The sequence below is a fragment of the Centruroides sculpturatus genome, unplaced genomic scaffold (genome assembly GCF_000671375.1).
Source record: "Centruroides sculpturatus isolate CEXI.00-Female unplaced genomic scaffold, Cexi_2.0 scaffold1745, whole genome shotgun sequence".
In the NCBI taxonomy this organism is placed as follows: Eukaryota; Metazoa; Arthropoda; class Arachnida; order Scorpiones; family Buthidae; genus Centruroides; species Centruroides sculpturatus.
In genome coordinates, this window is record NW_019386316.1 from 47,294 (window position 1) to 61,972 (window position 14,679).

The window sequence follows — 14,679 nt, forward strand, 5'->3', positions numbered from 1 at the left end:
TTTTCAATTTTTATTTTGAGAAATTTTTTCCTCCTCCTTTTCAATTTTTAAATACTTAATTGAAAAATTTATTATTAATAAAAGTACATGTAGCAAATTTTTCATTTTCAAACTATTTCAATTACAAAATATTTGAATATTTGACAAAATCAATATTTTTTGCTTACGAATAATTATCATAAACTTATCATTAATTATGCATTATAAAATTAATAATTTTAGAATATGTTATCTGACGACATTATAAATAAGTTTTGAAATATTTTGACACGTTTAATCATGTTAAATAGTAATTACATAAATTTTTGATAATCGAAAGCAAACTTCTATATTTATTTTTAATCTGTTCGTTTCTTTGAAGTGTATTTGTACACACATTATTTAATAAAATATTCATTAATATTCAAATTATTTTTTGATACTTTTGATGTTCTTGTTCACAATAGACAATTTCCAAAAATATCGTTTAATTCTGAAGATGATTAATTGATGATTTTCGCGTGATTAAATCTAATTGATGCCGTTTGATAAAAAGAATCTTTATGATTAATGATAGAACTTTTTTTAATTATTTAAATAACACAAGTTTTAAAATAAATGAATTACCTAATGGTGAAGAACGATAATATATTTAATTTTATAAATTTCATATAAACAAATACATAAATCCGTTGAGATCTCTTCTAAACATTTTCTGTTTCAAGTAAACAAAACTCTTAATGTTGTACACACATCGTATCTGACTACATTATATCTGAGTGTTTTAAATATTTTACTGAAAATCATTTTATTATTTTATATAAATTACTTTTGTCTTACGTAAACAAATGTTTTATTTTGATTTTACTTACTCAACATTCTATTATTATAAAATAACTTTCAAAGTTTTTATAATTTTATTTAGAACTATTAAGTTATATTTAAAAGTATAATTTTTTTATTATTAGAAGGAAACAGCTCTATCCAGATTTGAATAAATGTCAGAAATAAATAAACAAATCTATTCGATAATTTTTACCTATTTCTTGAAGTATTCATTACATAAAAATTCTGATATTTGTTATGAATAGCATCTAAAAAAAAGGACTTATTTTAATAAATTTCTGAAAACTAAAATAATTTAGCATTTTTTTTTCACTTTCTTAAATTTATATGATAAATTACACCACATTCAATTTAATATGTTTTGTTTAACATTTTTTTTTATTTTTTGTATTTTCAGAAACGATACCGCATTCAATTTATTTGAGTTATTTCTGGCAATGCAAATAATTTGGAATCACAAATGGATTCTGTACAAGACGAAAATATAAACAGAGATAAATAAATAACTTGTAGTAACTCTACACTTTGTCTTGTCATGAATGATAGACTTGATAGAATTCTGATTGAAAAAATTACTTAAATAATCTTTAATAAAGAATAATGATAAATACTTTTCGGTATAAGATTACTTCTTTATGATTAAAGATAAAACCTTTTTAGTTTACGTAGAAGTTTTCTTATTTTATTACAGTATTCAATTTTTTATTTAACCTTCACTTTCTAAACATTAATTTTGTTTATAAAATATGCAAGATTGCTGTAATAAATATGTCTTTCCTTCATACAGTATTCGATTATTAAACCAGCGATTCTTAAAGTTTATAAATTCGAACATCTCTTTAAAATAAGATAGTTATAGCCTGCTATACAGATTTTTAATTAATTTTTTATTTTACATAAGGAAACTAAAACATTTCTGTACATTGTTATATATAAATATACAGTAATTATTAATTTACATTTTTGATGATAGAAGTTAATATTTATTTCAAAGCAATTAGGGCTTTATTCGGTTTCATTTATACTTAAATATTTAATATGCTTCTTATATATGCAAGTTATTATTATATAAAATATAATAATTTTTATGTCCTTGTTGTTTATATTTTCATATTATAAGATTTTATGGCAGGATTGGAAAGAAGTTACAGACTTTGTTCATAATTAGTGTCTAGATTATCAAGATTATTGCTAACGAAACTTACATTAAGGTTACTTAGCAAAGTCTAAAGCTATCTGATCAAAGGAGTCAGATAAGCCATTCAAAATTACTCATTATCCACATGTTCCCTTGATTAAAGGAAACACTTTTATCCTTCTGCCACTTTCAAATACTCTCTTCAGACGTCACTTTGGCTGTTTTATTGTAGCTAACTTGATTATCATCCGATGTATAAACTGCTATTAAGCTACCATCAAATCTGAAATTTGCAGTCATTCTTCACAGTAAAGTATAAAGTGGAAAGTTCCTTAATATAACGCTTGTAATTAATGTCACATTTTCTTTGTGTAAGATTTGTGTACTTTTGGTATCACGATTGAGTCAAATTATATCAGATAGTTTCTCAAAGTATATGTAGTTTTTATTAAATATAATTTTGGATTTCAAGAAAATATGAATTAACCCTTTTATGAGGTAAACTCAAATTACATATGTAAGGTTTATCGCACAATTTTTAAAATACTTTTAATGTAAGAAAATCCTTTTACTATCTATGAATTTTATAAGAAATTTCCAGAACTTTTAGATAGTACATTTCTTATATAATTTCAATGATTAAAATTGTTGTGTGTTGTAATTTCAGTGGCATCTCGTACTTCAAACGTTCCAGAGTTCGAACGCTAAATTCGAAAAAAATTCGACACCAAGTTCGAACGTAGAGTAATGCTATCTACCATTGTGCACTCATGTCGTCTTTCGCTTTCGCTGTGAACAATCTCTTGCGTTACGCCCGTGTGTTTTCAGTGCTTTTTACTTCTTACATTTTGTGTATTTGCTAATACAGGGAAATTCAGAAAGAGAGGAAAATAAGTTGAAAGATGATTGCATAGATTATGTAATAAAAAACTTTATATAAACATGAGTATTACGGTAGACTTTTTGTCCTGTGTAGTATGAGTACTTAATGAATATTAAAATCTGGAAAAAAATATGAATTTTATGAATTCTTTTTTCCATATTTTAATATTTACTTGAATCTACAGTCTTGTTTTCGCACGAATCTACAAAATTTATTTTTCTAGAATTTTGAATACGTGTCATGTAATAGATAAAACGAACAAGCGTACTTTAAAGAGACGACATAATTTGAATGAAAAAGTTTTATTGACAAATATTAGAAAAGAAGTAAGTTTGATTGATGACTATCGAAAGTTGAAACAAAACTTTAACTTAGGAATATTACAAAAAAAATTATATAGAGAACAAGATATTGAAAAGTGTGAACAAGTTTCGAGTGATAAAAATTTTACTTTACAATTTAAATATAGGCCTATATATTAAAATAATAAAATGTATATATTATAGACTATATATACAGTACGCACTTATTTAGTAATATAAATTAATCTTATTTATTTTTTATTTTTTGAATCTTTTCGCCCTACGGGCACTGAGAAGTCTTTTCTTTTATCAGGATTTTGGGGTTTTTTCTTCGAAATTCTATTCCGAATCCACAACTGTAGTTAATATTCAATAATTATTATTTAATACTTATTTAATACAGTAGAGACCTATTTAACGGAGTTTTCCATCATTCGAGATGTGTCAATTGTGGTGAGAGATTATTTTGTAAACAAACTTTTCTCCATAATTTAAAAAAAATAAAAGAGGTTTTCATTTGTTTCATTTTATTTACAACTGGTACAGTTGTAAATAAAATAAAGTGTTTTATTGTATAATTTAAAAGTTGTTATCGTACATATTAATGCATCCAAATCCAGTTTATTTTAATCAGTTATCAAATATTCGGTTCTATTCGAGTTTTTGATTATCCGCGTGTTAAGATTCTACCATAATCGTATAAATAATCAAATAAATTTAATTTCTAAATTGATTACGTTTTGCAACACCATACAAAGCGTAAAGTTGTTTTTAAAATAGTCTCAAGACGGAGTTTGGAAGATTCGAACATCTAGAAAGAGTTCAAACTGAGACGCTCAAACTCAGATGAAAACAAACATGAAATTGGTTATTTGTGTACGTTTTGACTCAAAATTGTGAATTCGGCAACCTAAAACTAGATAAATTTTGATGAGTGAAGAAAAATTTCGATACTATCAGACAACGGAAATTTTAAGCACTCAAAAACTTTGGGATGCCATTAGAACTGATCTTAAAATATTGTGAGTGCAATAAGGGAAATTCACTATTTAGTCTTATTGGGAAGACGGTTAGTTACTGTAGCTTACGTCTCGATTGAGAAGCTGATTCAGTGAAATAATATTCAAGAGGAAAGAGAGCGATATTAATTGGCTTCTTTTCAGAAATAAGTGTTTAATGTAAATATTTTGTTTAGGCAAGATTGCTTTTTGTTGTTTTTATAAAATGTTTGTAAATTCAGCAAGGAATCTGTTCGAATCAAAATTATATAAAGTTAAACATGTTGTTCCAGCAATTGTTAAGGGTTTCTTTGAACTTATGAAATAATTCATAAAGCGATTAAATATTATTTTTTATACGGTATTTTACGCTATGATTGCTATATTACATAACTAAATCATTTAATTATTCAGAATTTAACAAAATTTTCTGTATTTCATTGTATGAAGTAAATTTAAAGACAAAGGTTTCACTCTGACTAAATTGTTAGAAAGTAGTGGATATGTTACCGTTAAAGACCGAAATTAGAGAATGTCGATATTCTCCGGTGAATGACGACACAAACAAAATACATCGGTGAAAGACCGAATATTTGGTTATATTATTATACATTCGAACAATCGCCGGTGTATTTCGACAAGCACAGATAAGCTTTGATGGAGGTCTAAACGACACCCGAGAAGCCGATGTCGACAGAAAAGCGACAGTCTGTCGCCAAATCCTTTGTTCTGCCGCTGTTGAAATCACGTGGTATCTATTTGTTATACTTTGGAACACTGCTGTTTCTCAGTCTTATGCAAGATTTGCTGGTGCGTGCAACGTTTTCTTAAATTTTATTTTTTTATCCGATACCCTAATTTATATTGAATGGATACTGCAGTAAACCAAGAACTTTTTTGAAAAGTTACGTGCATTAATTGCAAGTAAACGAGAAGAATTGTTTTTATTTTTCTCAAACAAAGTACTCTAAAATACTTTCTGAAGTGATTTCTGCTAAAACTAAGCGCAGCACACCTTTGGATTACAGACGATTAAAACGTTTTAACGTTTTAAAAACTAATGACGAAGAGAAATTAATTGTACCATTAAAACCAGGAGAAACGAATATACAGTATTATGTTACCAATGATGAATTGTTCAGTATACTATCTGAAACTCACAGCAGAACAGACCATGGAGGAAGAACTCGTATGCTTAAAGAATTGCAACTCAAATACAAAAATATTACATACGAAGTCGTAATGTTGTATTTAAATTTATGTAAATAATGTCAAATAAAACATAGTGCACCTAAAAAAGGTATTGTTGTGATACAATGGTCAGTTCAGAGTTAAACTCAAGATGTCAAGTCGATCTGATAGACCTGCAGTCACACAGGGATGGCGAATATAAGTTCATAATAGTGTAACAAGATCATTTAACGAAATTTGTCCAGCAACGACCTTTGAAAACTAAGACAGCTGAAGAAGTAACATATCACCTTCTTCAAATATTTTTAACATTTGTTGCCCCAGCTATATTGCATTCAGATAATGGTAGGGAATTTCTAATCAAGTCATATCCGAACTATGCACTATGTGGAAAGATGTTAAGATAGTTCATGGAAAGCCTCGTCATAGTCAAACACAAGGCTCAGTTGAAAGGGCCAATCGGGATATACAGAATATGTTAACTGTATGGGTGAAAGATAACGATACAAATAAATGGTCAGATAGTTTGCCTTTGTACAATTTGCCAAGAACACTACATATCACGAAGGAATACACCAAAGTCCTTATGAAGCAATGTTTGGCGTTAAACCAAAAAGAGGCATAGCATCTTTGCCTGGCGAACAAATCGCAAATATTGAAACCGAAGAACAGCTCGAAGAAATTGTTAATACTTTTGAAGAAAATTTGAGCAGTGGCCATAACGAATACCATATTCCAAAGGAAAATATTAAAGAGGAGCTGCAACTCACCACGTCTTCATGTCAAGCCCTGACTGAACAACACGAATTTATCACTATAAAAAGAGCGGCCGCGAAAGAGAATCTTTTACTGAAAGCAACGAAAATGTTACGAACCTCAAAAAGAAAATTTTCTTCTGCTGAAATTGGTGATATCCTGCGAATATAAGTCCCTGATGTCGTCCGTAGCCGTACAGATGCCCGAAATGTGTTGGCGGTTGTTGTTGGTATAGAAGACTCCGACTTTTATAAATTAGCAAACAAAAATGATACCCTCAAGCAGCTTTATACCCGTAGTTAGTTCGTATTTTGTAAAGAAAAGTTACTTTCCATAGATGAGATTTCTTCTCAAGAAATATCGCTGAGAGAAGCAGCTGCAGCTAATTCGAAAAGTGGAGGGCAAAGCTATACACGCTGCTATTGCAAAAAGAAGTGTTCCAGGAATAAATGCAGGTTTAAAAGCAAGGGACTCATGTGCAATTCAAAGTGCCATAACAGTTTAAGTTGTTGCAATAAATAAGATTGTATAACGTTAATCACATAATTTATGTGTAAGTTTATTATTGTATTATATTCTTTAATGATTTAGAAAGTACTGTTCGTTTTAGGTTCAACAGTTTATTTACATGTGCTGTTATTTAAGCTTTCTCCTATTTTGACATATTAAAAAGTTGCATTTTTGTCTTAACGTAATAAAAATATTTTTATTCAAAATTCACCATCAGTGCATGCTGAATGTCGACATTTGCCGGTGTAAGTGAGAAATAATATTTAGCAAATATTTCGTACATACACGAAACGATTATGTGAATGCTGACATTCACCGGAGAATGTTGACATTCGCCAGATATCGATCATTCACAGTAACAGATTGTCTACATTCACAAATTGCATGTTTAGCATGGCTGAAAGGCGAGGTGCAGTGAGGCTCTGATAGATCCGAGATCGAATTAAAGCAAAATTTTTTATAGATAATCGCCCATATCTTGAATTTGTCGGATTCTATTTTCAACATCCAAACGCACCTATTGATCTGGCCAAACCATAATAAGAATGATAAAAAATCATTTTTGTTTCCGGCGGAAAGTCAAAAATAGAAAATCTTGCATGGAGTTACTTTGAATTTTGTAGTTAATAAAAAGATTTATGTGTATATTTACATATACAAATATTTTATTAAGTACAGATATCCCCATATAACATGGTAGTTAGGTTTCGAAAAAGTGCCATGTTATGCGAATCCGTGCTATAAGACACAAAAGACTAATACAAAACATAGGGTTAGGTTTCAAAAGTTAGCAAAAAGTATACTATTCTTTTTCATAATTAAGAGAAATATGCTTATTAAAGCAATCAATAATTAACTAACAATTACAATCAAAAGTATTGCACGTTAATATTAGGTTTAACTTCACTGATAAACATTAATTTTTTGGCAAAATATTGTCATCTTCTAAGCCTTCCTGTTGACCGTCTTAAATATCAGTAACATTTTGATTTTTCTCTACTTTTTCAAAGCAAATAAAAATTCGATACTTTTATTTGCTTGCATTTGCCTAAAAGATTTTTAAAAATTTAATCTTTTTATTTAGCAACTTTAAATTTAATTTATAAAAATAAAACACAACGACAGTCTTTCGGGTTCATTTAGAGTACTATCACCAACGACAGCGACACCTGATTTATAGGAAAGTTAGGATAAGGAAGAAGAAAAATTGTACAATCAGTTGTCATTAAAGAAAACCGATCGAAAGGCACAAAACAAGAACAAAATATTGAAAATTTCAATATTTTAAAATTCATGGACAAATATGAGACAACAAACAATTCACGCTTGCTTGAATAAAAAAAAATATCGAATGACGGAGTTCGGACTTTAAAATGTGACATTTTGTATGGGGATGTCTAATTCTCGAATCGTGTTGTACTGTACGAGGGATACCTCGTACAGTTTATATACACACAGAAAATCAATAAAATTAAAAAGAATTGTGAAGCAAACTGATATAAATCTTAAATATTTAATTTGTGTGTTAAGTTTATTATCTTACCAGATCTATTTATATCTTACCAAAAAACAAATATTTATAAAAAAATATTTGTTTTTTGAGGAAACTTGATGGAATTAAAATAGGAAAATGAAACGAAACAAACTACACACTCAGCATCTAAATGTTATATCAACAAACATTTTTCACAAAATAAATGCTGTTTTTTACTTAAAATTTTTGAATTTCTCTCATTGTCTATTATTCCCGTCAGAAGAAAATCCATCAATTCTTTTCATTCTCTCTCGTACTTCATTGTTACCAGAGGCGCCCTACATCTCAAATATTTTATTTTACATTTGCAAAAGTAAAATATATAGAAACTCTATTTTTTCTAATGTTAAATTTTTTTCACAGCATTTCACTCCAACAAATTTTTCCTTTAATTTAAAATTGCTCGTACTATAAACAGTCCACTCTTGACGATAATAATAAAGAAAATTTTCATCAACAAATACCTACGTAAACTTTATCTTAAATGAGAATACTATTTTCTTTTATTTATTTCAAAATTTATGTTTCCAATTTTCGTTTTTTAATTTAATTAAGTTTACAAATATATAGCCTAAGCGGAATTTTCTCAAACGATTGAAGTTGAATGATCTACTTTAAAAAATAGAATTTATAATATTACATAATGTTATCCATTTTTAATTGTCTTCAAACAAAAAATATAAAAACAAAAGTTACAAAAACAAAAATGAAGTTTCGTAGTAGTTTAGTAATAAAAGTTTTATTTTACTTTAAACTATTCTATAGAATTATTTCTGAACATTTTGATTTATATTTATTTTCTTTTATTTGAATTATTGATTTCATATACTAATTTTCCATTTTCATTTCGTCTAAACTTTTCTTATTGTTAACACTCTAAGTATCATCATTATTATATTTTAATCAATATCAAGAGTAAATTTATTGTTTTATTGCTAATAGACTATTGTATATAGTGAACTTTAAAAAATAAATTTTTTTTAGCTTACTAGATACAAATTAAACTGCTTAATAAAATTTAGAAAGATTTTAATAATTTTACTTGTCGTAACTCATTTAATAATGTTCGGAGTAATTATTAATGACATTAAAACGTTTATGCTTAAATTTTAAACTTTAATAATAATAAAATATTTAATATTATATGTTATGAAATTTTTAACAATCGATAAATGCAATTTGCAAATGATTACCAATGCATCTCTTAAGTAAAAGAATCAAATTTAAGATTTATCTGAAATTTTTAGTGTTTTATTCATGTCAAATATATATGGTTTTCCTTTTGTTTTGTTTTGAACTTAATATACCTTTATTTAACGCTATCTACAGGAATATATATAAAGAAAAACTCAATTAAAATTTGTATGCTGGCATTGCTGAATACCCGAAAACCATTTCCGCGAGAAAAAAAATAAGTTCCAATGTTTTCTATTACAGAACTTGTGGCGCTAGGTGTGGAAAAAATAATTAGCTTATGCAAAATGCACACGTGCTATGGTAAATTTCTGGGTATAAAACTACCGATCAGCAACGATGGTCGTAATCGTGCCTGAATGTGCCTTTCTTGTGAAGTTGCTTAATGTAAAAAGAGTGCTGTGAGTGCACTTCGGGAGTTATAATACCGAAAATTTGCGCTGAGATTTCTCGCCGCTACGTCACAAGTCTCATAATGAAGAATTTATAAACTAAATCTTCCTCTAGGGAAATCTCATCTCTTTTGCATCTCTAGAAACGTCAGCATAGAAAATTTGGTTGAGTTTGGACTGTTACAAATCTGTCCAGGCAGTGTGAAATAGAGGTACTATTACCTTCTGTTACGCAAAAAAGTTTTAATTTAATAATATTTATTATTATTCTTATCGGCGTAAATTTAAAATAAAATTTAAATCGTATATATTTGCTTTCGATGTAAATTACTTTTTGTTACCACACAAATGGCAAATTTACACTAACGATTACTAATTCTAATCGTGTAAACTGAGATAAAATATTATACTTAAAATTAGATAGTAACATAAACTGAAAAATATTTTTATTATTTAATACAAATTAAAATATTTATATTTATTTTTCTGTTATGTTAGTAAGTTGATCATAAAGAGAAACTTCTTTTACAAGGTACAGCAAATAATATATAGGCTAGTATAGATTTATTTGTAATTGTTTAAAGTTATGTAAAAATAGTAACAATATTTTTTGATACATTGAAAAAGTTAAGAAAATCTATACTTTACGATACTTTTTAAACTCTTCTTTATGAGAGAAAGTATAAGGATTGTCCAATTGGAAAGTGGACACGTGTCATATTTTATCGTGCAAAGTAGCAATTGGTAGGCTACCTTAACTGCGGGTAAGATCAACAAAAACGAAGCGTGCATTAAGCATTGGCGGGAATAGATTTTGTCTCCAGTAATTGATATATTAATGCAAAGTTAGTTATGACGAAAGGGTTCAGAATCGAGCAACGGGCTGTAGTTCAGTTTTTAGTGCCAGATAGAAATAGGTGTGATGACATCTATAGATGAATGAATCACGCTTACAGTGAACATCGTTTAGGAAGAATAGCAGTGAATAAGTCATGCAAGAGTTACAGAGAAGGCCATAAGTCAATTCAGGATAAATCGAGACCAACGGGTTGTTGTTAAATTCAGCGCTGCGAGCAGCGCTTCTAAGCGGTGCAGCTGAGAGCGTTGTTAAACTCGTTTTCTTGAAGCGCTGCGCGCAGAGAACTTCTCAGCGATTTCACTGGTTCGAGGTTAAATCTGCAATGATGGAACGAGGTGCTTTTTGCACTTAAACAAAATGGCAGCCACCACGATGGAATTCGTCGAATTTGTTTACGAGAACTTAAAAATTGAATTAAAAATTGATTCTTCAATTAAACGTCGTTTAGAAAATGGTAAGTTATTGTTTTTCATAACGTTTTATTAATTACACGAAATAAACTCGAAATTCACACAAATTATATATTAAAGTTTGTGTAAAAGACTGTACAGGCATACCTTTTACATAATTTGTTTGATAAATTACATTATACCAATAAAAATCACTTTCTACGCAATATTAATACCTTAAATGTAATTCCAACGTGATATTATTAAGAATTGCTGTAAACTAGGCTATAGCTTTAGCAAATTGCTATGAATGGTATAAATAAAGGCTTAAATATCCTTTAATTTATAGGACTTTATACACGTGTATTTTCCAAAAAAGAAAAAAAAAACATGCATTTTGGATTTATAGTCTCTCATCAGTTGGAACATAACATTCAAATGTATACAATAACCAATTTATTACCCCTTGTAATAAAGGTTACCTTGAACGGTTACAGTTAAAATTACAATTAAATTGTATAAATTAGTTTTATTATGAATTGGAGGGTATGATAAGCATTTATAGCATTAATAATAGTAAAACTAGTTTAAAGTAATTAAAAAGGACAAGTCATTTGTTTAGTTTCTATCAAACAACAGAATTTCATGTTCTTTTATGGTTTTCAGATCATGATTTCATTCCTCGGTTTTTTAAGAAATGATATATGAGAGGGGAATGAGAGAAAAGATTGGTTTACCGGACAGAGTTGCCAGATCTGAAGGTTAAAAAGTAGCGTGGTTGTGCTCCAAAAGTAGCGGATTTGAACTGTTTGTAGCCCAAACAATAAAAATGAATTATTTTGCAACTATGCACTTTTACTAATGAAATAAGTTTATAATATATATATTCGGTGTATCTGCATCAATTTTCTCTAAATCAAAGCCAGTCATTCGCAGGCGAGGCGATTCATTTTTTGAACTTAAAGACTTAGCGACTACGGTTTTTGTTTTCAGTTTTAAGCCATCCTGTTTCCATTGTATCAAGAACCGTTGTATCAAAATTTAATAACTTTTGGATCACTTATTGGGAAAGAAAATTGGCAATTCCAACAGGATAATGCTGCCATTCATGCATAAAGTCAATTAAAAATTGGTAGTAACGGTGCGAACTCAACAAATACTAGTGTTGCCAGATCTAAAGTTACTAAAACGTAACAAGTTCGATACTCGTTTAATACTTGTTTTAGTACTAAAAAGTACTAAAGAATTAAACGAGTATTGAACATGTTACGTTTCTGTAAAATTATCGTTCATTGCAAATAGAAATATTGAACAAAAAAACTTTAAGTAAAATAAAAAAATATAAAAACCTGGCCGACGGTAATACATTTAATTTCATTACACTTAATTGTATAAATAATTAAATAAAACTTTATTAGTTTTGTATAATACAAGAAATGTGCTGCGATTTTATATATGAAAATAAAAAAGTAGCGTATTTTTAAGATTTGTAGCCTGAAGATAATTATCACTAGCCCAAAAAGTAGCGTGTCGACCAATTTGAAATTTTTGTATCGAGGGCACTTAAAAGGTAGCCCAATCCGCTACTTGTAGCCCAATCTGGCAACCCTGTTACCGGAAGATGTTGATATTTATTCAATAAGACTGGTCAGCAAATCACACGAGGAGGGAGAATCAGGTATGTATATGTTTATATACAAGTACATCAGTATATACATGTATATACTAATACACTATAAATAATAGTTGTTCTTTCATATTGTTGCAGGAGACTTCTCTTGGACTGATCCTCCAGAAGAAAGTATCATTTCTTCTGAACCATGCGTGGAGCAGATCCCATCTCCCAGCGAACTTTCAAGCAGTTCGTCAGGATTGTCTGCCCACTCTGAATGTGATGTGGCAGCAGTACATCCCCCTTCAATAAATTCTATTCGGAATCACATAAATTTAACATAAATTCAAAATATTTCTATCAATTCCAGGAAAATTTTAAATCAATTATGACTAAAGCAATAATCTGAGAAGAGATTAAATTATATTTTTGCATAATTTTACCTCATAGACGTATAAAATCATCGTATGCTTTTCCTTTTTGAGAATAAAGTACGAATTTCGTCAAACCAAGTAAATTTTAAACTATTTACACAATGGATTTTGAAGATCATTTTACTCGATTATTATTCGAATTTTCATTCTTTTACATATTTAATTCGGGTTCTGGACTTCACAATGTAAGTATTGAAATGTACCACAACATTTTTAGCTAATAAATTAATGTAGTCAAAAGGAGAAGAAAAAATGGAAGAGCGGAAATAATTCGTGGTTGGTTTTAGTTACACAACTTCTATATGGTATAAGTATTGTTACCGTGTCATATGTTCGTAGTTGTTTTGTTTTTTCTATATTTGCGATTTCTATGATTATCTTATTATTGTCTTGTATTATTCCCAACATGTGGGTGTGTTTTGAAGTTACAGAAACTTTCTAGTTTGCCACCCCTTTATTTCCGAAGAGAAACTATTTGGATGATGAATACTGTACAATCATGGAAAGCATGTTTTTCAATATGAAATATATATTCAACAAAGGAAAACTAATTTCATTAAAATCTTTTTCCAGTATGCTGTCACCACTATTTTATCTGTGATCAACATTATATTGTTCATCAAAAGTGAATATCTCTTCACTGAATTCGATAGTATTTTCATGGTACAAGTTTTTTTGCTGTTCTCGCTGACTATTTCATTACTGTGGATTACTGAAGGATTGAGACGGATAAAGTAAGTTGTTTCTTTGTTTATTGTATTTGATTGATGATTTTCATTTATTATTTGAATTATCATCTTTTTATTTTAGGAATATACTTTTTAATTCTAAGAAGTCTGGTCGTTGTCACCGTTTCTTTAATATAGTTCTGATCATTTTTCAAGTTTGTATCTTTCACGTTACATTATATCAAGCTTTTAAAGGTATTTCCAAAGTTTCCAAAGAAAGAATGCAACCGGAAAATTGATTGTTAGACGGGAACGTATAGTTGTAACCCTCTTTTAGAAAGAGTTACAATTTACAGTTACAATTTACGATTCAAAATAGTTGTGGAGAATTTTTAGACGAATTCTTCTTAAAATGAATGTTTGAAATTTGACAAACGTTTTTGTTGTAGCGCGTTTTATCATTCTAGTAAGCACAGTACATAGTTGTAATGTAGCATAGGAGCTTTTTATAAATGTATCTGATGAATTTTTAAGACAAATATTTTATAGCACTTACTTATTTAAAAATTATTTGGTGGTTTATTTGTCTGTATTCATTGTAAGTATAATAGTTTCTCACAGAACGTTTGTACTGACAAATTATCTCGACACTAAATAAAACTGCCAGATCACACATCTCATGCAGTATATATGAAATTTAAGATCGATTATAAAAAGTTCTAACGAAACGAAACTCTTCATTAATCGCTATATTGTATAACTAGCAGGTGGGCCCGGCGTTGCTCGGGCAAAAGTAACGATAACTAAGATAAAGATTATTACGTTACAGTAAACCTTACCCGTTTTCACAGAATGCAAGAATTGGGTCCCCTTGTTTCCAGACTAATTAGAGAATTTTTAGATGGGTCTAAAAATATGTTCGATTTCCCGCAAAAACGAAAAAAACTGCATCTGCGTCTTGCACGTCGCTTTCTCTTAACAATTCCATTGTTAC

At 28.8% G+C, this 14,679-nt stretch overlaps 2 protein-coding genes across 2 annotated transcripts; both read left to right on the top strand.

Annotated features, from left to right (window-relative positions):
- Window positions 1-5,722: 5,722 nt before the first annotated feature.
- LOC111614524 (KRAB-A domain-containing protein 2-like) lies at window positions 5,723-6,264 on the top strand. The gene is made up of 2 exons (XM_023355897.1): window positions 5,723-5,827; window positions 5,887-6,264. Exons 1-2 carry the CDS (start codon window positions 5,723-5,725, stop codon window positions 6,262-6,264), a joined length of 483 nt encoding a protein of 160 aa, XP_023211665.1.
- A 6,842-nt stretch (window positions 6,265-13,106) lies between these two features.
- LOC111614526 lies at window positions 13,107-13,984 on the top strand. Its single transcript, XM_023355898.1, has 3 exons — window positions 13,107-13,202; window positions 13,591-13,751; window positions 13,828-13,984. The coding sequence occupies exons 1-3, from the start codon at window positions 13,119-13,121 to the stop codon at window positions 13,982-13,984; spliced, it is 402 nt and encodes a 133-aa protein (XP_023211666.1). The 5' UTR covers window positions 13,107-13,118.
- The last annotated feature ends 695 nt before the right edge of the window (window positions 13,985-14,679 follow it).